We start from the raw sequence: 24,564 nt of genomic DNA, 5'->3' as shown, positions 1-24,564 counted from the left end.
GAATGCGGTCATTGATGGTCAGATTGGACATGGATTTCATTTAGTAAAACATGCATTGGTAGGATCTCTAGAGGAGGAGCATATTGACTGAAGGAATTTTCAAGTGAATTATTAATCAAGTAGTTTAATATTTTTTTAAGAACGCAAACTTCTCTACAAAAGCCTGAAATTATTTTTTTGCAGTACAGCCTATCTATCCTTAGCGGAAGCACAAAACAAAAGGACATCAGAGTTTTGAACAGATGGACAGAAGTACCAGGGAAATGCACAACAGTGTAAGAGCACTCCAGAAGCAGAGAAAGAGCACAAACCCTTTCAGTGCAGAGCACAGGAGGAACATTGGAGAGTAGAGGTCACAAAAAAACAGGAACAGCACCAAAAGAGAGCAGTTAAAAAAAAAGAGTAAAGCATACCTATCTATATCCCCTGCTTGCTTCACCATAACACTGGGAGTTGCATTAAGGTTTTTCATAATGAAGTTTGTTACAGAGTCATCAATCTTATCAAAAAGTTCCTTCTGGTTGTCTTTAAGAATTCCAATGTTCACATTTTTTAAACAAATCACCGAAAGGCAGCAATTTGGAATTGGACATTTGGGAGTAGGGATGGTGTTATAGTATATTCATTTTACATCTCACATTGAGTTTTGCAATTTAACAATTCAAAATAAATGCAAGATAGAACATACAGCTAAGAGATATTCCAAAATGGTCTTCATATGATTGTCCAACAATCCCTGCACTCTTAATTTCCACATTAATCAACGATCACATAGGAGTGACGTATTTTATAAATTTTAAAGGTCAACTGTAGAAAATCATGTTTCACAAACTTGATTGAGTTTTTGGAAGAATAACAAATAAGATTGATGAGGGCAAAGTGGTAGATGTGATCTATATTGACTTCAGTAAAGTGTTTCACAAGGTTCCTCATGGGAGACTGGTTGGCAAGGTTAGATCTCATGGAATACGGAGAGAACTAGCCATGTGGATACAGAACTGGCTCAAAGGTAGAAGACAGAGGGTAGTGGTGGAGGGTTGTTTTTCCAGACTGGAGGCCTTTGACAAGTGGAGTGCCACAAGGATCGGTGCTGGGTCCACTACTTTTTCATCATTTATATAAATGATTTGGATGTGAGCATAAAAGGTATAGTAAGTTTGCAGATGACATCAACACTGAAAGTGTAGTGGACATCGAAGAAGGTTACCTCAGCTTACAATGGGATCTTGATCAGATGAGCCAATAGGCTGAGAAGTGGCAGATGGTGCATAATTTAGATAAATGTGAGGTGCTGCATTTGGAAAAGCAAATCTTGGCTGAACTTATAGACTTAATGGTAAGGTCCTCGGGAGTGTTGCATAGCAAAGAGACCTTGGAGTGCGGGTTCATAGCTCCTTGAAAGTGGAGTCGCAGGTAGATAGGATAGAGAAGAAGGCACTTGGTATGCTTTCCTCTACTGGTCAGAGTATTGAGTACAGGAGTTGTCAATCATGTTGCGGATGTACATCCTGTTCCCTGGATGCTGCCTGACCTGCTGTGCTGTTCCAGCAATAAAGTTTCAACTTTGATCTCCAGCATCTGCAGACATCACTTTCTCCGCGGATGTACAGGACATTGGTTAGGCCACTGTTGGAATATTGTGTGCAATTCTCATCTCCTTCCTAGCGCAAGCATGTTGTGAAACATGAAATGGTTCAGAAAAGATTTACAAGGATGTTGCCAGGATTTGAGCGATAGGGAGAGGCTAAAAAGGCTGGGGCTGTTTTCCTTGGAGTGTCGAAGGCTGAGGGGTGACCTTGTAGAGGTTAATAAAATCATGAGGGGCATGGATAGGATAAATATTCCAAGTCTCTTCCCTGAGGTCAGGGAGTCTAGAACTAGAGGGCGTAGATTTAGGATGAGGGGGGGGGGGGGGGGGGGGGAAGATATATGAGACACCTAAGGGGCAACGTTTTCACACAGAAGGTGGTACGTGTATGGAATGAGCTGCCAGAGAAAGAGGTGGAGGCTGGTACAATTGCAACATTTCAAAGGCATTTGGGTGGGGACATTAATAGGAAGGTTTGTAGGGATATGGGCCAGGTGCTGGCAGGTGGGACTAGATTGCGTTGGGATATCTGGTCGGCATGGACGAGTTGGACCGAAAGGTCTGTTCAATGCTGTACTGTACTCCCAATTTCTAAAATTCTGAATTTCCGGAAAGGCTACTCTCCAAAATACTTCCGCTAGTAACTTAAAAATGAAGCATTTGCTCGACGTTCAAGAAGGAGTTCTCCCCCTTTTAAATACTCCTTCAGCAATTAGAAACATAGAAGATAAGATATTGTTTTAGCTAGGGGACAGGTGACGATAAAATGGGAATGTCAGAAATACAGAGTTTGTAAACTTAGTGAACTTACTGATGAATTTGTTCGATAAAAGTTGACGGATCTTCCGACTTGAAATGTTCAGTTGAGGCAAGTGTCCAAACTGTTTAAATAATTAGCACTTTGTATTGGCTCTTCAGATTACAAACATTTCCCTATCCTTATCATCCAGAAGCACATGGGGAAATCACATTAGAATTTATTTTTTAAAAAGTGAAAAGGTGGTGACTGTACTCCGAATTAACACAAAAGTGCCAGAGCACCAGGTGGAGCCTTCGTATCACTAACCTGCCCAAAACAGACGGTTGGGGTGTGATGACCACAGCGGAGACACGGTTCATTCCGCGCTTCAGACATTGCAGTGTAACGAAAGAAGAATATTAAAAAATATAACAACTTAACACGACACTATCAGAAACCGCCAAATCATCCAACCTCAACGCTCTAATACAAACTCTTTCGAGACTAAAGAAGTCAGGCGAACCAATCGCAATCTGCTCTCTGCCCCGTCCAATCAGAGACTCGCACCGCGAAGGCTGCCGGGGGGTGGGTACGGGAGAAACCGGTGCCGCAGGGACCGCTGGGAATGAGGTCGATTTCCTCCACCTTCTCTTTCATTATTCCCCCTTCACGCCCTTCTCAACCTCCCTCCCCTTGCGGTGGCTCGCAAGGCAGGCTGGGAATCGAAGCCTGTGTTTGGTTGGTCGTAGTGGTGGTGGGGGGAAGGTAGATAAGTTGACGTGGTGTTTGTAGGAGGGTTCGTGTCAGTGAAAATCTCTGTAAAACGGGTATTTAGAGAAAGAGGTCCTGGCGGTTCCAAAAAAGGGTACGAAATATCTAGATCAAACACCAACTAAAATAGATTTATTTTCACCTGACAGTGGTTTGGGTTCGTGACAGGTGAGTACGTGCCACGGAGAAGTAGTAGCGCGCGCGTCGAGCTCAACTGTCAACGAGCTGGAAATAGCAGGATAAGGTGGGAGGAGGTTTGATATCGGTGTCTCTACTGCAGTCGGTGGGGGGTGTTGGTGGGTTCAGGGCTTTGGCACGCGTGAGGAGTGAAGTCGGCAGGCGGAAATGCAAACTGTCTCCGGCGGCCCGGCGCGGACACAACATCTATGGTATTCGGTTGGCAGCACAAGGGCAGCTTCATCAATTAGAATGACAAGGAACCCACGACAGCCTTTTCTTTTTCTAAGACGTGCCAATGTATTTCGCTCTAGATTTGTTCATATCATTTGCCTCATTCTTATCAGCAAGTCTGTTATCAATAAACAGGTACAAGGAAAAGAAAATATGGAAATTGGATAGTGAGTTTTACGTTGATATCAAGCCAGAGTGAAGATTGAGTGATTTGGGTGAGCTTCATATATTGTAGAAATATTGTTTTTTAATTGGTTAAATTGTACCTTGGGCTCTTCTGTGAAATTGTAGTTAGTACTTTTCTCAATGGGTATAATTTTTAAGTTACTGATTGTTGTATATTCATATAATGGTATTATAGAGTCAAGATATCAGATGTTTGTAAAATGGCATTGAAATGATTGCTGGGCATTGTTTTGCAGTCATATGGATTGGATCTTGTAAAATTACTTCAATTTACGAGTAGTAATTAATGAGGTTCCTATCCTGGAATGGTCTTTAATTAGTCATTAAGAACTGTGAGGTTTCCTTTTCTGGTTTCAAAAATAAACTATTCAGTATAGGTAAAATTATTCATATTGGATGTCTGAGCAATTTTAGCTTCATGTTCCCTCCTGTAGCCTGAAGTTCTTTAACCCAAGTGTCGCAAAATAAATCTAATGGGTTAACATCCTGAAATTCTGTTTCTTTTTAAAAATATTTCTGATTATCTAGGTCATGCATGATAAATTAAAAACAATCTTAGGTCTGCAAAGACACCAATATTGTCTTGATCAGAAGTTGCTGAATGCTAATTGAGGAATTGGTTAGAAAATAAACGATAAACATCAAAGGGATCAAAGTTTGTAACTTTATTTTTTATTAAAGTTGTATCTCAGTTTTCTTCTGACCACTCATCTCCACAGTCAAAGACATTCCGTCTTTGCTAGAGAGTAATTCAACAGATAGCTGTTGTTCTTTGATAACTTTTCATGTGACTGTTATTGGTCTGTCAGCTTTAACTGTGTTGTGAAAGTATGTTTGACTATAGGGAATCAGAGCTAAGCTACTCCTAGTCCAATCTGACTCTGGTCTATTTCCAGCAGTAGTTGCTGCATAGAAGACTAGAAAAGCTACTGCAGTTTTCATTGTCCAGTGTTTAGGCACTGGGACCAATAGTCACAATTTGATTACTTTGGTAATGTAAACCAACTTGAGTCGAAAACCTTTTTGATTTTGTATGGCACAACTATTATCTGAATGTAAATGGAAACCATAAGGACATCGAACAGTTTGTAATTCAGCAGAAGCTTTAAAGTGACCTGAGTAATCTTTTGTCTTCAATACACTGAGTGGTGGGTGCATGGAATGCACTGTCAGCAGTGGGAGTAGAGTCAGATACAGTAGAGACATTTAAGTGATTCTTGGAATGGCAATGGATGATACTAAAATAAAGGGTATGTAGGTTAGTTTGATCTTTAGAGTAGGATTAAAAGGTTGACACAACATCAAGGGTCGAAGGGCTTGTACTGTGCTATCTTCTATATTTGAATACTATTCTTCTCAATTGACATTTTCTAACCTACTGAGGCTGCATGTAACACCAATAGTTTAGCAAAGAAGAATGCATGATATGATCATGACATAGAATTTCAAAGCTGAGGAAAAAGAAGGTAAACATACCAAAGAGAAAATAAAATATCCACAAGTATTTTTCCCCCTCTTACCTCAGCAATACGTATTCTGGTGGAATGGTTATCACAACACACTTACATTCACACGGAAAACACTGTTGAAACCTGTGGAATTCAATGGGTAACAAGTGTGTTCATCATATTTTTATATTTATTGCTGCTAAATCCATAAGCTTGTGAAAGGATTTTGTAATTTATAATTAAAATATTGAGCCCGTGCAGGAGGAGCACCAAATGCTAAGAATTGGTGAATGCGTCATAATGGCAGTTTGTTTAGCACTACCTTTATTGATTGCTATGCTATTTGCCCTTAGTAATACTATACTGGAGCAAATAGAAGCTATTTCTAATTGATTATTTCAAATACATATTAACTTGGAGTGCTCCTCTCCTTTGAGAATGAACAGATGCTGAGCAGAAGGACATGCAGGAGTTTTGTGCAGTGTAGTCAAAAGTATGGTTGTGATCTGGTTTGAAGAACTTTTTAGAGTCATAAAGGCATAGAGATATACAGCAGGGAAACAGACCCATTGGTCCAACTCATCTATGCTGCTTGGATGAGTTGCAGAGAGAGCGGTGGGAGCTGGGCGGAAGTGAAGTCGGAGTGCAAAGCCGGTCGGGAAGGTAAGTGATTGTTATTTGAGTGGGTGTGTTCTAGACCCCAGGTTCTACAAAGTAGGGCCTCCCTCCCACCCTCCTCCTCTAACCTAAATTAAAAGTCCACAGACTTGCCCCAAAAAGAGGGTCCAAGGAAGTTCCTGTGGATTGAAGAGTGAGGCTTTAGCTCAGGAGTTTTTGACAAGGAGGTTGAGTGAAGTGATTACGCCACAGTTGAAGAGGGTGAAGATATGACTGCCTGGCTGGTTCAGTGTGCTACGTGCTTGATGTGGGAGGTCAACAACTCTGGTGTGTCTGGCTCGTATAAGTGTGAAAAGTGTGTGCACGTTCAGCAACTGACAGCATATTGCAGCACTGATGAAAGAACTCGAGGACCTTAGGCTCATCCGAGAGAATGAGATCTTTCTGGACAAGACCTTCAGCGAGGTTATTACACCGACCATACCAGAAGAGAGCAGACAATGAGGAAGGCAGAGAGGAGACAGGTGCAAGAGACCCCAGGGAAGTACCTGTCAGGAACAAGTTGAATCTTTTGGAAACAGTAGAGACAGATGACACTGCCAGTCCGCGAGGTGGCCAGGTCTGTCAATCAAAAGTAGGCATGGAGGCAGAGCGGAAGAGTCGGACATCGCACAGAGCCGTGGTAATAGGGGACTCCATAGTGAAAGGAACTGACCGGGGTTTTTGTGGCAGCAGATGGGACTTAAGGATGGTGTGTTGCCTTCCTGGTGCCAGGGTTAAAGACATCACAGACAGAGTGCAGGAAATCCTCAAGGACGAAGGTGAAGAGCCAGAGGTGATGGTACATGTCGGCACAAATGATGTCTGGAAGAAGAGGAGGAACATGCTACAGCGGGACTTCGGAGAACTAGGAAGAAAACTGAAATGCAGGACGTCCAGGGTGGTTTGCTTCCAGTTCCTCAGGCTGGTGAGGCCAGAAACAGGGAGATAATGGACTTGAACATGTAGCTGGGGAACTGGTGCAGGAAGCAAGGATTTAAATTCTTGGATCACTGGGGTATGTTTTGTGGTACAAGAGAGACGGTCTGCACCTTAATAAGTTAGGGACCAGCATTCTGGCAGGCAGGTTTGCTACTGCAACACAGCCACGTTTAAACTAAGTAGTGGGTGGGAGGGGACAAACTGGATGTTTAAGAAGGAAATTGAAGGGAAAGTTAGAACAAGGGAAGTCAAGAAAGACAACTGTATCAATGAGGCAGAAAACTCAGAAAGGGATCATGCTGTAAGGTTGAATGAAATAGGAGTTGATGGGAAGGGTGAGGGCAGTAACAAATTAAAAATACTATACATGAATGCACGAAGCATTAGAGATAAGATGGATGAGCTTGAGGCTCTTTTGGAAATTGGCAGATACGATATTGTGGGGATAACTGAGATGTGGCTTCAAGTGAACAGGGCCTGGGAAATGGTTATTCAAGGCTACATGTGCTATCGTAAGGACAGACTGACGGGCAGAGAGGGTGGGGTGGCCATGTTGGTAAGGGATGATATTCAGTCCCTTGCAAAGGGGGACCTAGAATCAGGGATGTAGAGTCAGTGTGGATAGAGCTGAGAAATACTAAGGGTAAAATGACCCTCTTGGGAGTTATCTACAGGCCCCCAACCAGTAGTCTGGATGTCGGATGTAAGTTGAATCAGGAGCTGAAGTTGGCCTATCGCAAAGATGTTACTACAGTTATTATGGGGGATTTCAACATGCAGGTAGACTGGGAGAATCAGGATGGTATTGGACCTCAAGAAAGAGACTTTGTGGAGTTCCTCAGAGAGAGATTCTTAGAGCAGCTGGTGCTGGAGCCTACCAGGGAGAAGGCAATTCTGGATCTGGTATTGTGCAATGAACCAGAATTGATCAGGGACCTCGAAGTGAAGGAGCCATTAGGAAGTAGTGAGCATAATACAATAAGCTTCAATCTGCAATTTGAGAGGGAGAGGGTACAATTGGAAGTGACAATATTTCTGTTGAATAAAGGGAACTGTGGAGCTATGAGGGAGGAGCTGGCCAAAGTTCAATGGTGCAATACCTTAGCAGGGATGACAGTGGAGGAACAATGGCAGATATTTCTGTGTATAATGCAGAAGATGCAGGATCAGTCCATTCCAAAAAGGACGAAAGATCCTAGGAGGAGGCATGGGTGGCCGTGGCTGACGAGGGAAGTTAAGGAACATATAAAGTAAAAGAGAAAAAGTATAACATAGCAAAGATAAGTGGGAAAACGGAGGACTGGGGAGCTTTCAAAAACAACAGAGGATTACTAAAAAGGAAATACGCAGAGAAAAAATGAGGTACGAAGGTAAACTGGCCAAAAATATAAAGGAGGATAGTAAAAGCTTTTTTAGGTATGTGAAAGGCAAAAAAATGGTTAAGACTAAAATTGGGCCCTTGAAGACAGAAACAGGGGAATATATTACAGGGAACAAAGAAATAGCAGAAGAATTGAATTGGTACTTCAGATCTGTGTTAACTGGGGAAGACACAAGCAATCTCCCTGAGGTAACAGTGGCTGAAGGACCTGAACTGAAGGGAATTTATATTTGCCAGGAATTGGTGTTGGAGAGACTGTTAGGTCTGAAGGTTGATAAGTCCCCGGGGCCTGATGGTCTACATCCCAGGGTACTGAAGGAGGTGGCTCGAAATAGTGGATGCGTTGATGATTATTTTCCAGAGTTCGATAGATTCGGGATCAGTTCCTGCGGATTGGAGGGTGGCTAATGTTGTACCACTTTTTAAGAAAGGTGGGAGAGAGAAAGCAGGAAATTATAGACCAGTTAGTCTGACCTCAGTGGTGGGAAAGATGCTGGAGTCTATTATAAAGGAAGAAATTACGACACATCTGGATAGTAGTAACAGGATAGGTCAGAGTCAGCATGGATTTATGAAGGGGAAATCATGCTTGACTAATCTTCTGGAATGTTTTGAAGATGTAACTCTGAAGATGGAAGAGGGAGATCCAGTAGATGTAGTGTACCTGGACTTTCAGAAAGCTTTTGATAAAGTCCCACATAGGAGGTTAGTGAGCAAAATTTAGGGCGCGTGGTATTGGGGGCAAGGTACTAACTTGAATTGAAAGTTGGTTGGCCGATAGGAAATAAAGAGTAGTGATAAACGGCTCCATTTCGGAATGGCAGGCAGTGACCAGTGGGGTACTACAGGGATCAGTGCTGGGACCGCAGCTTTTTACAATATATGTTAATGATATAGAAGATGGTATTAGTCATAACATTAGCAAATTTGCTGATGATACTAAGCTGGGTGGCAGGGTGAAATGTGATGAGGATGTTAGGAGATTACAGGGTGACCTGGACAAGTTAGGTGAGTGGTCAGATGCATGACAGATGCAGTTTAATGTGGATAAATGTATGGTTATCCACTTTGGTGGCAAGAACAGGAAGGCAGATTACTACCTAAATGGAATCAATTTAGGTAAAGGGGCAGTACAGAGAGATCTGGGTGTTCTTGTACACCAGTCAATGAAGGTAAGCATGCAGGTACAGCAGTTAGTGAAGAAGGCTAAGAGCATGCTGGCCTTCATAACAAGAGAGATTGAGTATAGAAGCAAAGAGGTTCTTCTGCAGCTGTACAGGGCCCTGGTGAGACCACACTTGGAGTACTGTGTGCACTTCTGGTCTCCAAATTTGAGGAAAGACATTCTGGCTATTGAGGGAGTATAGCGTAGGTTCACGAGGTCAATTCCTGGAATGACGGGACTACCTTCTGCTGAAAGACTGGAGCGACTGGACTTGTTTCCCCTTGAGTTTAGAAGACAGAGGGGATCTGATTGAGACGTATAAGATTATTAAAGGATTGGACACTCTGGAGGCAGGAAACATGTTTCCGCTGATGGGTGAGTGCCGAACCAGAGGACACAGCTTAACAATACTGGGTAGACCATTTAGGACAGAGTTGAGGAGAAACGTCTTCACCCAGAGAGTGGTGGCTGTGTGGAATGTTCTGCCCCAGAGGGCAGTGGAGGCCCAGTCTCCCAGTCTGGATTCATTTAAGAAAGAGTTGGATAGAACTCTCAAGGGTAGTAGAATCAAGGGTTATGGAGATAAGGCAGGAACAGGATACTGATTAAGGATGATCAGCCATGATCATATTGAATGGTGGTGCAGGCTCGAAGGGCAGAATGGCCTACTCCTGCACCTATTGTCTATTGTCCATTGATATTCTAAACTAATCAAGTCCCATTTGTCAGCATTAGCCCATATCTCTCTCAACCCTTCCTATTCATACACCCGTCCAGATGCTTTTTAAATGCTGTAATTGTATCGGTCTCCACCACTTCCTCTGGCAGCTAATTCCATACACGCACCACCCTCTGCTTTAAAACGTTCCCTCTTGGGTGCCTTTTATATCTTTACCCTCTCGCCCTAAACCTATGCCCTCTAGTTCTGGACTCCCCCACCCCAGGGAAAATACATTGTCTGCTTATCCTATCCATGCCCCTTATGATTTTATAAACCTCTATAAGGTCACCCCTCAGTCTCTGACGCTGGAGGGAAAACATCCCCACCTATTCAACATCTCCCTATAGCTCAAATCCTTCAACCCTGGCAACATCCTTGTGAATCTTTTCTGAATCTTTTCATGTTTCACAACCTCCTTCTGATGGAAGAGACCAGAATTGCACGTAATATTCCAAAGGCAGCCTAACTAATATCCTGTAGAGCCGCAATGTGACATCCCAACTCCGATATTCAACTCTCTGACCAATAAAGGAAAGCATATCAAATGTCTTCCTCACTATCCTATCTACCTGTGACCCTACTTTCAAGGAACTATGAACCTGTGCTCCAAGGTCTCTTTGATCAGCAATACTCCTTAGGATCCTACCATTAAATGTATAAGTCTTGCTCTGATTTGCTTTTCCAAAATGCAGGACCTCACATTTATCTAAATTAAACTCCATATTTGAAATTGGGGGGAGATTTCCAGGCCTCCAGAGTACTGGTTGAAAGAGTAGAATATAGTGTCAGCCAGTGGAGTGGAAGATATCTGTAGTTACATACCTGGTAGACTAAAGTTAGGCAGGGTAAGACGTTTTTGGAGGATTCAAAGTGAGAATGAGTATGTTCATGTAAATTTGCTATCATGCTGGAGCATGGAAAGGTCCGGGGCTCCTGACTTTGTGTGGTTGAAGATGCAGTATGTCATCTTAAATTAGTCAGATTTTGAAAGGTGCTGCTTAATCAAGATTGTGTAGCATAATGTACTTCAAGGTGATGAAACCATAGGTTAATATCTTTGCAGACATGAATGTGGAAACAGAAAGTCATGTGCAGAGTAGCCTTATTGCAAAATAGAACAATTTTCAGCCAGAAGTATTGAGTGGATGATGCCATAAGATCGAATGGATCAGTTGGAGAGACAGTTAGAAGCAATGAGGAATTTGCAACAGCAACAATATGTGATGGATGGCAGTTATAGGAAGAGGGGAAAGTCTCAGATACAATCACATAGATGAGTTAACTCCAGGAAAGTTAAGAGAAGTAGGCAGCTAGTGCAGGAGTGTTTTGTGGATATACCCATTTCAAACAGATATGCTGTTTTGGAAAATGTAGGGGGTGATGGATTCTCAGGGGAACGTAGCATGAACAGCCAAGTTTCTGGTATTTCTAATGCAACGAGGGGTATGTCGGGTTCCAAGAGATCAATTGTGTTAGGAGATTCTCTTGTCCGAGGTACAGACAGACGTTGTGTGGACAGCAGCGAAAAATCAGAATGGTGTGTTGCTTCCCTGGTGCCAGGGTCAAGGATGTCTCCGAGAGGGTGCAGAATGTTCTCATGGGGGAGAAGGTCCAGCAAGAGGTCATTGTCCACATTGGAACCAACGACATAGGAAGGGAAAAGGTTGAGATTCCGAAGGGAGATTAGAGAGTTAGACAGAAATTTAAAAAGGAGGACCTCGAGAGTATTAATATCTGGATTACACCCGGTGCTGTGAGCTAGTGAGGGCAGGAATAGGAGGATAGAGCAGATGAATGCATGGCTGAAGAGCTGGTGCATGGTAGAAGGATTCACATTTTTGGATTATTGGAATCCCTTTTGGTGTAGAAGTGACCTGTACAAGAAGGACAGATTGTACCTAAGTTGGAAGGGGACAAATATACTAGCAGGGAAATTTGATAGAGCTGCTTGGGAGGATTTAAACTAGTAAGGTGGGGGGTGGGGGGGGGTTGGGACCCAGGGAGATAGTGAGGAAAGAGATCAATCGGAGACTGATACAGTTGAGAACAGAAGCGAATCAAACAGTCAGGGCAGGCAGGGACAAGGTAGGACTAATAAACTGCATTTATTTCAATGCAAGGGGCCTAACAGGGAAGGCAGATGAACTCGGGGCATGGTGAGGGACATGTGACTGGGATATCATAGCAATTACAGAAACATGGCTCAGGGATGGGCAGGACTGGCGGCTTAATGTTCCAGGATACAAATGCTACAGGAAGGATAGAAAGAGAGGCAAGAGAGGAGGGGGAGTGGCATTTTTGATAAGCTGTGCTGAGGGAGGATATTCTCGGAAATACATCCAGGGAAATTATTTGGGTGGAACTGAGAAATAAGAAAGGGATGATCACCTTATTGGGATTGTATTATAGACGCCCTAATAGTCAGAGGGAAATTGAGAAACAAACTTGCAAGGAGATCTCGGCTTTCTGTAAGAATAATAGGGTGGTTATGGTAGGGGATTTTAACTTTCCAAACATAGACTGGAACTGTCAGTGTTAAGAGTTTAGATGGAGAGGAATTTAAGTGTGTACAAGACAATTTTCTGATTCAGTATGTGGATGTACCTACTCGAAGATGCAAAACTTGACCTACTCTTGGCAAATAAAGCAGGGCAGGTGACTGAGGTGTTAGTGGGGGAGCACTTTGGGGCCAGCGACCATAATTCTATTAGATTTAAAATAATGATGGAAAAGGTTGACCAAATCTAAAAGGTGAAGTTCTAAATTGGAGAAAGGCCAATTTTGATGGTATTAGGCAAGAACTTTCAAAAGCTGATTGGGGACAGATGTTCGCAGGTAAAGGAACAGCCGGAAAATGGGAAGCCTTCAGGAATGAGATAACGAGAATCCAGAGAAAGTATATTCCTGCCAGGGTGAAAGGGAAGGCTGGTAGGTATAGGGAATGATGGATGACTAAAGAAATTGAGGGTTTGGTTAAGAAAAAGAAGGAAGCTTATGTAAGGTATAGACAGGATAGATTGAGTGAATCCTTAGAAAAGTATAAAGAAAATAGGAGTATACCTTTTTTTTAGACTAGACTTTTTCTTTTAGACTTTTTACAGTGTGGAAACAGGCCCTTCGGCCCAACAAGTCCACACCGACCCGCCGAAGCGTAACCCACCCATACCCCTACATTTACCCCTTACCTAACACTACGGGCAATTTAGCATGGCCAATTCACCTGACCTGCACATCTTTGGACTGTGGGAGGAAACCGGAGCACCCGGAGGAAACCCACGCAGACACGGAGAACGTGCAAACTCCACACAGTCAGTCGCCTGAGGCGGGAATTGAACCCGGGTCTCTGGCGCTGTGAGGCAGCAGTGCTAACCACTGTGCCACCGTGCCGCCCACCACTTAAGAGGGAAATCAGGAAGGCAAAACGGGGACATGAGATAGCATTAGCAAATAGAATTAAGGAGAATCCAAAGAGTTTTTACAAATACATTAATGACAAAAGGGTAACTAGGGAGAGAATAGGGCCCCTCAAAGATCAGCAAGGCGGCCTTTGCGTGGAGCCGCAGAAAATGGGGGAGATACTAAATGAATATTTTGCATCAGTATTTACTGTGGAAAAGGATATACAAGATATAGGCAGTAGTGAAATAGATGGTGACACCTTGCAAAATGTGCATATTACAGAGGAGGAAGTGCTGGATGTCTTGAAATGGGTAAAGGTGGATAAATCCCCAGGACCTGATCAGGTGTACCCTAGAACTCTGTGGGAAGCTAGAGAAGTGATTACTGGGTCTCTTGCTGAGATATTTGTATCATCAATAGTCACAGGTGAGGTGCTGGAAGACTGGAGGTTGGCTAATGTGGTAGTACTGTTTAAGAAAGGTGGTAAGGACAAGCCAGGGAACTGTAGGCCAGTGAGCCTGACATCGGTGATGGACAAGTTGTTGGAGGGAATCCTGAGGGACAGGATGTACATGTATTTGGAAAGGCAAGGACTGATGAGGGATAGTCAACATGGCTTTGTGTGAGTGAAATCATATCTCGCAAACTTGATTGCGTTTTTTGTTACTTCCTCAAAGAGGATTGATGAGGGCAGAGCGGTAGATGTGATCTATATGGACTTCAGTAAGATGTTCGACAAGGTTCCCCCGGGAGACTGATTAGCAAGGTTAGATCTCATGGAATACAGGGAGAACTAGCCATTTCGATACAGAACTGGCTCAAAGGTAGAAGACCGAGGGTGGTGGTGGAGGGTTGTTTTTCAGGCTGGAGGTCTGTGACCAGTGGAGTGCCACAAGAATCTGTGCTGGGTCCTCTACTTTTTTTCAATTACATAAATGATTTGCATGCGAGCATAAGAGGTACAGTTATTGAGTTTGCAGATGACACCAATATTGGAGGTGTAGTGGGCAGCGAAGAAGGTTACCTCAGATTACAACAGGATCATGACCAGGTGGGCCAATGGGCAGAGAAGTGGCAGATGGAGTTTAATTTAGATAAATGTGAGGTGCTGCATTTTGGGAAAGCAAATCTCAGCAGGACGTATACACTAATGGTAAGGTCCGAGGGAGTGTTGCTGAACAAAGAGACGTTGGAGTGCAGGTTCATAGCTCCTTGAAAGTGGAGTCGCAGGTAGATAGGATAGTGAAGAAGGCATTTGGTATGCTTTCCTTTATTGGTCAGAGTATTGAGTACAGGAGTTGGAAGGTCATGTTGCGGCTGTACAGGACATTGGTTAGACCACTGTTGGAATATTGCGTGCAGTTCTGGTCTCCTTCCAATCAGAAAGATGTTGTGAAACTTGAAATAGTTCAGAAAAGATTTCCAAGGGTGTTGCCATGGTTGGAGGAGTTGAGCTATGGGGAGAGGCTAACAGGCTGGGGCAGTTTTCCCTGGAGCATCAGAGGCTGAGAGGTGACCTTCTAGAGGTTTACAAAATTATGAGGGACATGGATAGGGTAAATAGGCAAAGTCTTTTCCCTGGGGTTGGGGAGTCCAGAACTAGAGGGCATAGGTTTATGGTGAGAGGGGAAAGATACAAAAGAGACTTACAGGGCAACGTTTTCACACACAGTGGTCGGTGTATGGAATGAGCTTCCAGAGGAAGTGGTGGAGTCTGTTACAATTGCAACATTTAAGAGGCATTTGCATGAGTATATGAATAGGAGGGGTTTGGAGGGATATGGGCCGGGCAGTTGGACTAGATTGGGTTGGGATATCTGGTCGGCATGGACGGGTTAGACTGAAGGGTCTGTTTCCATGCTTACATCTCTGACTCTATGATCCGTCTTGGCCTTCTCCAGATGTCCCCAGCATCACAGGTGTCAGTCTTCAGCCACGTTGATTTACTCCATGTGCCATCAAGAAATGTTGGGCGATTTGGATACTGGAAAGGCTTTGAGTTCTGACAACTTTCCTACGATAGCATTGAAGATGTGTGCTCTAGAACTTGCCTTGCCTCTAGCCCAATGTTTCTGGCACAGCTACAACACTGACATCGACCTGACATTGTGGAAAATTGCCCAGATGTGTCCTGTACATGAAAAGGACAAAGTCAGTGTAACCTATCACTTTCAGTCATCAGTACAGAGATGGAAAAGGTCATCAACTGCGCGATCAAGTAGCATTTGCTTAGTAATAACCAATTCCCTGATACTTAGTTTGAGTTCTGTTAGGGCTATTAGCTCAGCCTCGGTTTAAACATGGATAAAAGAACTAAACTCGGTCAGAAACAGTGACCTCCCTTGATATCAAAGCTGGATTTGACACTGTGACATCAAGGAATCCTACGAGAACTGGAGTTAATTGGAATTTGGAGGAGAAACTCTTCATTATTTGGAGTCCTAGCTGAAGGAACTCTCTGTGGAAGTTCTTCAGGGGAGCTTCTTGGGCCCAACAATATTCAGTTGGTTCACCAAAGACCTCTGCATTGTAAGATCTAAAGCAGAGATACTTACTGCTGATTGCACAATAATCAGCATCATGTACAACCTCTCAGACACTGAAGCAGTCATATCCAATTGCAACAGTAGTTGGATAATATCCAGGCTTGGACTGACATTTGCGTCACAAATGCTAGGGAGTGGACATCTCCAACAAGAAAGGATCTAACCATAGCCCATTGACATTTAATAGCATTGCCATCACTGAATTTCCCACTATCAATATCCAGGGTTTACCAACCAACCAGAAACTGAATGGGGCCAACCCCTCAAAGACTTTTCACCATCCACAAAACACAAATCAGGATTGTGATGGAATACTCTTTGCTTGCTTGGATCAGTGCAGCTCCAACGATAATCAAGAAGCTTGATGCCGTTCATGACAAAGCAACCTGCTTGGTTGTCATCACATCCACAAATATTCACCATCTCCACCTCCCTGACATTCAGTAGCAGCAGTGTGTACCACCTACAAGATGCTGTGCAGAAATTCACAAGGCTCCATTGATAACCCTGTGCAAACCCATGGCCTCCACCTCTAGAAGGACAAAAGCAGAAGATGCATAGGGCCACTGTTAACTTTCAAGTTCCTTCCAAGCCATTAACCATCCAAATTTGGAAATCTATCACTATTCCTTCAGTGTCACTGGGTCAAAATTCCTGGAACTGCCTTCCCAACAGCATTGTGAGTCTACCTGTGAATGGGTGGAAGCATTCAAGAAGGCCAGTGACCATCACCTTCTCAAGGAAACTGGAAATGGGGAATAAATGGTCCATCCATCTACGCTCACAATAAATTTGTTTTCAAAAATATGCAGAACAAAGTGTTTTTTGAGTTTGCATTTTTCAAAATGGTGTTGAAGAAGTTGGTGACTTATGGTCTGAAGATATGCAAGGCTGTTATGATGGGTAATGTTTTGAACTGAGATACAACTGCTTTTGTATCTAAGAAAAGATGGTGCCTAATTCATTTTTCTTATGCTTTTCAGTAATACCAACTGTGAAGACTACAACATTTCATTTTGTGTTTTTTTTAATTGTAAACATAAAGAACTGTTATAAAATGAAGGATTGAGAAAGGAATTATTACACTTAAAGACAATTTACTAAAACTCTAAGTGTGTTTACATTGCTGCTTTATTCAGGTGGGGAGGGAGAGGACGTTTCGAGACCGAGTTGTGCGCGCAAAATGAGATTTAACCAGCAAGGAGTAGCTGATTGGTTTGTGCAATTGTGACCAGTCATGGATGCTAGACATAGTCAGATTGGTGACATCTTGGTGGTTACAGAGTAGCTGAACAGCTTGAGTCTGATTTCAGGGAGAAACCTTTGAACTACAGAACACTCCTTCTTTCTCTTGCTTTCACTCTCTCGTGCTCTCTTATTTTTTCTCACACGTGTCCTTTTCCTCTGATCCTTTTTTTCTTCTTCCCAACCTCCATCCCTCCCTCTCTGCCTGCGTCTGTCCCTTCCTCCGGTAACATTGCCTGAAGAAAGACGGACTGATATTTTCACCCAATGGTTGCTGTAAATTGCTGCCTTTAACAAGTAACTAAGAGTTTGTAGCAATTGTTCTGTGCCTCCTGTGAAGAAGTGAGAGAATCTGGAGAAGGAAAATTCAAGAACAGAAAGTCTTGGCAAGCAGAAGGATCGTTCAGAGCAGCTTAGCGATGGTACTATTAAACTCTGTTTCCCAAGCTTTTTTCACTTCACCCATAAAGCCATTTTTGTGTGTTTGAATCATAGTCCTACAGTATGGAAACAGGCCATTCAGCCTAACTCATCCATGACAATCATTTCCTAAACTGAACTAATCAGATTTGCCTACATTTTGCTCCATACCTTCTAAACCTTCCCTACCCACGTACCTGTCCAAATGTCTTTTAAACGTTGTAACTGCACTGATGTCTAGCACTTCCTCTGGCAGCTCATTCCATATACACACTACACTCTGTGTGGAAAATGTTGCCCCTTCGATCCCTTTAAATCTCTGCCCTCTCACCTTAAATCTATGCTCTCTAGGTTTGGACTTCTACCCTATGGAGTTAAGTCAGTCAATAACAAATGGAAGGACACAAAAGCAGTCTCACTTGGTGCTAGGATTTTAGAAGCCACTATGAAAATATTTTTGTGAAGAGACATTGATATGAAATAAATAGAAAGATGAGTAGCGCTATCACGTACGCAAAGTCCTTAAGTTGTGCGAAGGTTTCTGGACTCAGAGTAAAGAGGTTCTTCAGAAAATGTATGAAACAGAATTCTTCACTTTCTTTGGGAGAGTGCAAGTCAATGATTCCACAAGATTTTTATTATCATTAGATGGGACAAGAATTTTGATTGCTAACCCAGATCTAGTGACAAATGATATAACCTGTATTAAACATACAAACAGAAAAAAAACGCATGAACACTTTTCTAAACCATGAAAGATAAATTGAACTATCAGGGAAAAAAAAAGACTTGTCAAACATATGCAACAGAAATTCACTATTCCACAGCAGAAGTTTGAAAAATTTTGTGTAAATAAAATGATTTCCAACATGTGTAGCCAATATTCTAAACTCTGAGGGGAAGAAAGACATTCTGAGCAGAGGACTGGAAGGCAGGTTAAAAAGCAAATAATGTTTTCAATGTTAGATGTCTAAACCAGAAAAAAGGTCAAAGAAAATTTACTTAACAGTTAAGTAGTGCCATTTTTGCTATGTTCATAGCTGTTTTACTTGTGATTAGAATTTATTTGCAGTAAATAGTTTGTTTTTAATGAACAGAAACCTGATCAGTGTATTCTGTTAACTTGATTCCAACAGACAGATAAATTGGGAACTTTGCATGCTTTGATTAAATCATTAACTTTTGTTGTGGCCTTGGGAAAGAGATTTGCTTTAAAACTTGTAATCTGTCCATAACACTTGCCCATTGTGTTTTTTATGGAAATGTTACCTGAATTCTCAGACCTTAAGTTGATTGATTTTTAAATTCTGCCCCAATGGTATTACCAGTACAACACATCCACATATGTGGAAAGACCAAGAATTTAAATGTTTTCTTGTTAAGAAAAAGTTAAGGTTGTCAGATCTTTCAATGAAATGTCCTCTGGAGTATGTTCTATGAGAGCATATTTGTCTCCAAACAAGACTTCAATCAATACCTGTCCAAATTAATGGAGGCTATTTGTATGATTTGACAATAATAAGCATTTTGTACTGTTACCTTTAACAAGCAAAACATGCAAATACAAAATATGACTCATTATACTCTCCTCTTGAGACCAACAGCTATTGCAAATATTAAGCTCCTGCACTCTGGTGTGGATAGCAATTTGATTCATAAAGCTGCTTGGATATCAGAAATATGTTTAATACTGTACTGTCAACATCAAAACCGACTATAATCTGAAATTAAATGTTTCACTTATACTTTTTCTCTATTTTTCTCATTTATTACATTTGTTTTGACTTCTTTTGTCTCCTGAACGGACCTTTGTCTTGTTTTATAAATTGAAATCCATTTTTCCGTTCACCTTCCTACATTGATTTTTGAGATTGGGACCACTTTTGAAAATTAATGGTCATTTGACATAAATACAACCTTTTTGGAAGTACATATTAACTTAGAGTGACAAAAGTCTCACTTTGACCAAGTTAGTTATCATTATATTACTGTAAATGAATGTTACAGTTGGCAACCCTGTGTATGTCATGTCTTCCAAAATAAGGGTCCCAAAACACTGATCATTTTGACACCTGTTGAACAGTACTATCCCAGAATTTGTTAATTCTTAGAATGGGATCCCTACAATGTGGAAAGAAGCCATTTGGTCCATTAGGTCAGCATCAACCCACCCAAAAGCATTCCATCCCGACTCAGCCCCCCCCACCCACACACTAACCATGGTTAATCCACCTAACCAGCACTTCTCTGGACACTACAGGAGAATTTAGCATGGTTAGTTCACCTAACCTGCACATCTTTGGACTGTGGGAGGAAGGTAGAGCACCTGGCAGAACCCCATATAGACACTTGGAGAATGTGCAAACTCAACACACACAATTGCCCGAGGCTGGAATTTAACCTGGGTCCTTGGCACTGTGAGGCAGCAGTGCTTACGACTGTGCTGTCCCACTAATAATAGGGTTACTGTTATTATTTTTCAAATTTCTCTTGACTTTGATGCAATGGCTAAAAAATAGATTATGTTGCTTGCAGACCCTTGCAAATGTCACTAACCTATCTACTTGCTCAATCAATATAATGAGTATTTTAATTCAGCTGACTTATTTTGAAAGCTTCAATTTGGTTGGCTTTCATGAACCTAACTAAAGGAGAGAAAAGTAATTCTGAACAGATGCGGGAGGAAAAAAAACTTTTATGATATCCAAATTATATAAATGGTAAGGAAATAAAACAAGTTGAAACCATATAATTTTCAGAACACCTTTGACAAGAACCAGATATGTGGTCAACAGCACAGAAAAAAGGGCCTTTGGCTCAATGAATCTGCACTGGTCAAAAACAACCACTAAACTATTCTAACCCCATTTTCGAGCACTTGGCCCACAGCTTTGTATACTTTCACATTGCAAATGCATGAGTAAATACTACTGTGTGATGAGACCTTCTGTTTCTTTCACTCTTGCAGGCAGTGAGTTCCAGATTCTTGCCACCCTCTAGGTGAAAAATACTTTCTTTTCATCCCCTTTAAACCTTCACCTTAAATATATGCGCCTTGTCATTGCCCCTTCAGTCAGGGGAAAAGTTCTTCCTGTCTACCCTGTCTCTGCCCCTCATAATTTTATACATTTCAATCATCATGTCCTCTGGCAGCCTTCTCTGCTTCAAGTAAGACAATTCATTCTATGCATCTCTCTTCATAACTAGAACTCTCTAGTCCAGGCAATTCTGAGTAAATCTCCTCTGCACGCTCTCTCCAGTGCAGTCACATCCCTCCTATAATGTGGATTCCAAAACTGCACGCAGTACTCTAGCTGTGGCCTAACATACAGTTCCAATGTAACCACATTATTCAAACTCTATGCCTTGGCTAATAAAGGCAAGTATCCCAAATGCCGCCTTTCCCACTTTTTATATACCTGTCCTTATGCCTTGTGGGATCAATGTACATGCATCGACGCTAAGGTCTGTCTGATACTTAGTGCCTCCTAAGGTTCTACCTTTTATAGTGTAATTGCTTACCTTATTGATCCAGCCCAAGTGCATCAACTTTCATTAATCTGGATTGAGTTCCATTGCCACAGCCCATCTGACCAACCCAATATGGATCTGGTCACGAGGGGAAGGCAAAGTTACGTCGTCATCTATGACTTGTATGATTAGGTTCTCAATATGACGTTTAAGGATTTTTGGTAGTTTTGAGGTGGCATCGAACAGCTTGCACACATTAAAAAAAGAAGACAATGAACTACAATAAAGTGGCATGCAGAAATTTATTTAACTGGAGCTTGGACAGCTACACAGACATGAGATTTCTAGAAAAACTATAATGGTGAGTTATTCAGATGGATTCAGAAAAGATTAAATAGAATAGTTGGAATTTCATGTGATTTAAAGTCCCTGGCTTATTGTGTTATTAGAGAGAGAAATATAGTTTGGAGTTGTGTGTGATAGAAAACATGATGCTATCAAAGTGATAAAATATATTCGCTCCAGAGGACCATTTAAATTGCAGACACTGGTAGGAGGATTTGATGAACAGCTGAGTCGGTTAAATAGTAATTTCATTGTAATGAGGAATTTTTCCACCACTGTTAAAATGCAGGCAAAGAAGCACTTTGAACTCATGGCTGACTTTGTCGTGCTCTTACATAAATTTGTGTTCCTAACAATAATTGATCATTAAAGGTATGGACTAAAAGACTCCAGTTGGTTATGAGTTCTGCCTGATGACAATCTGGTAAGAAACTTCAGTGGCAAATTAAGCTCATTTATTTTGCAAAATAGAAATCACTGTGTTCCATTACTACTTCTGCTCACTCAATGAGCACTAAGTAAGTATTTACTGCATTGTACAACAGTGCAATATTTGTTTCATTTTCTTCAAGGTAAATGTGAAACATGTGTATCAAGTCAAAAGCACCCTTTCACAGCCTGTGTTATACCTGATTTGAACCAAAATATGGTTCATACTATTCTTTTTATTCATTCTAATTCCAAGAGTCTCCAGCTCCCTACACCACACTAGCAACTGCACTAGTTAGGTAAAATAAATCTCAACCAGAACAAGCATTAATGATTCTTGAAATGACCAAAATGCATTTGTTTGCCTTAAGCAGCTGATTCAAGTACACCACTTGAATTTTAATATTTTTGACTTCTAAATGGACAGCCATGTTGAACTCCAAGTTAACATTTTTAATATATTATACCTATTATCAATAGAAATTCTGAATCCTTAAATATTCCCAAAACCTAATTGCTGTTTATGATTCCAGAAGGTCAAAAAGAATCGTGAACTCTCATAACTGATAAAATAACAAGGCACCACTTTTTAAAATAAACCATTTGCTGTACAAGATTTAAAAAAAACAAAAGTACGAACTTAAAAGCCATATGTTGAAAACATTTATGTTTTAAGTACAACAATCTCCGTGACACATTCCCTTTTGTTTTTAGTTTCACCTTTGAGTTTTCGTATTCATAACAGGAACTTGAGGGATATCTTTGATTCTCCTGGGGCCATATGAAAGTGTGCCACACCTTTTCGAAATTAATTTTGATTCTGCTTAGTGTTCCTGCTGTTTTCTATGACATTTTTGAGGTACTTCCATCAGCACTAGGGTGACTCTGAAACTCTCTCTGAATATCTCATTATTGTGAACACCCCAACTTCATTGTAGTCTTGCTTAGTGATACCAACTCAGAGAAAACCTTGATTTCTGATAGTCTTTGCCTCTGGTCTACAGCTTCTTTACACATTACAAAAAATACTCAGTTTCCAAGCTGTTACAGCTCCAGGCATAAACTGCCTGTTTCAAAGCTGCTCCTAAGGCAGCAGCTTTTGTCAGAAAACGTACAGATAAATCCAAAACCAAAGGGTAGCTTCATAGCTTATTCCCACAAGAACCTGATGTTCATGGGATATCTGAGATTCAAAGTAATTATCTTCTTTTTGCAAATTTTGTTTTTATTTGATAAACTCCTTATGAAGATAACTGTCGACACTTCTTTTCTACCGCGATTCCAAAAAGTGACATCCATTGTTTGGTGTTTTACTATTTGAGCCGTGACCTTGCTAAAGATTTCTGGCACATGTTTTGAATGGCAATTACTTCAGGTACTTTCACCAGTTTTCCAGATTGTATTTTGCTTATCTTGCATTTCAAAATAACTTCAATGCCTTTTCCTTAAACACATTGGTCGCAAAATTAGACAAATTTGCAACATGTCTGACTTGAGTGATGAAGCTGAGTTTAGCTTCCTCTGAATGGCCACAGATAAGGTCATTCAGGAGAAATAGAACAAATTCACATTATTTTTTCAGCTGAATTTAAATCTTTTAGTAATAACATTCTGGAATCTTGTTGAAATTTGTAATACAAATAAGTATCGGTTTATTCTCATGATAAAGACCAAAAAAACTGTACTTTTAATTTAATTTTAACTGAACTGTTTTGACATGTTAAAGCATACCTCTAGGGCAGGTGGCACTTGAACTGGCACTGCATCATGATAGCCCTCAGAGTGTGTGCTTGTATGATGCTATTTGTGAACGGTGGATATCTCAAATAGCATGAAGCCACTAAGTACTTTGAGAGTGTCGGCATTGTTATAAAGTAGAAAACTTGGCAGCCAATTTGGACACAGCAAACTTCAACATACAGCAATGTGGTAATGATCTGAATAGCTGTTCAGATGTTGACTGGATAAAAATTTCTGAAGATGTTGCAATAACTCACTGCTGCTCTTTGAAATAGTGCTAGTGCATCCATCTGAGTAGGCAGATGGTCATGATATAATGCTGCATCGAAAAGATGGCATCTCTGGATGATCCCTCAGTGTCAGCCAGATTTTGTGTTTTTTGCTTGTGTTCAAGCTCTGGAGTGGGGCTTAGACCTGAAATCCAGTGATTCAATGATGAGCCATGGCTGACATTCAGTAAACCGTATCCTTTTGTGTTCTTAATAAAAAGACACCTCATGTTGTCTGAGATAAATATGGGAATTTGAAAAAACAGTTCTTACGACATGGAAAGTAAAATTTGCCAGAAACAGGTTTGAAAATTGATGTTTTGATGTCTTTTCAAAAAGCAAGGAAACTCAGACTCTTCTGGTGTCTGATCCTTTCTACTTGAATTCTAAGAAGTGGAGGTCAGAAGCTTTTTATAGGATCTTGAATGATGTGGCTATGACGAGAAATCTGGGAGAAGTCCAGCAGGACCTACACATGTCGCAAGCAATTAACAGCATTTCTAAGTTATAGACATTCAGTCGAGGTTCTCATTAGCAGCAGTGAGATGCCTATTAACAAGGATTATTGCTTGTTGGCCTTATTAACTGCACATCTGACCTTTATTATTATGCAGCTTCCAAACCTATCACCCACTTTGAGGATACACAATGATGACAATTGTCAACAGTAGGTCAGAGTGAGTAACTGTGA

The 24,564-nt window shown here is 41.4% G+C and overlaps 2 protein-coding genes across 13 annotated transcripts in view; one reads left to right on the top strand and one right to left on the bottom strand.

Annotated features, from left to right (window-relative positions):
- The window catches only part of rad52 (RAD52 homolog, DNA repair protein), a 28,731-nt gene extending 25,872 nt beyond the window's left edge, over positions 1 to 2,859 (bottom strand). For 3 of the 4 annotated variants that reach the window (XM_043709305.2, XM_043709306.2, XM_087997341.1), the window contains exon 1: positions 2,655 to 2,859. In XM_043709305.2, the coding sequence (XP_043565240.1) occupies positions 2,655 to 2,723 (69 nt within the window). In that variant the 5' untranslated portion in view covers positions 2,724 to 2,859. Of the gene's footprint in view, positions 1 to 2,399; positions 2,631 to 2,654 lie in introns of those variants that run through there. The other variant, XM_087997342.1, reaches the window with a different exon arrangement.
- A 240-nt stretch (positions 2,860 to 3,099) lies between these two features.
- Positions 3,100 to 24,564, top strand: part of LOC148146771 (ELKS/Rab6-interacting/CAST family member 1-like) — a 922,009-nt gene continuing 900,544 nt past the window's right edge. For 5 of the 9 annotated variants that reach the window (XM_087997337.1, XM_087997336.1, XM_087997335.1 and 2 more), the window contains exon 1: positions 3,101 to 3,266. The gene's annotated coding sequence lies outside the window, so the exon portion shown is untranslated. Of the gene's footprint in view, positions 3,267 to 3,644; positions 3,725 to 24,564 lie in introns of all 9 variants that reach the window. The other 4 variants (XM_087997334.1, XM_087997331.1, XM_087997333.1 and 1 more) reach the window with 2 other exon arrangements.

Source organism: Chiloscyllium plagiosum, unplaced genomic scaffold (genome assembly GCF_037043375.1).
Source record: "Chiloscyllium plagiosum isolate Xiang-an unplaced genomic scaffold, Cpla_swu_hap1 HiC_scaffold_19, whole genome shotgun sequence".
Taxonomy (NCBI): Eukaryota; Metazoa; Chordata; class Chondrichthyes; order Orectolobiformes; family Hemiscylliidae; genus Chiloscyllium; species Chiloscyllium plagiosum.
Note: the sequence above shows the minus strand (reverse complement) of the source record. Positions and strands in the feature narration are given on the sequence as shown.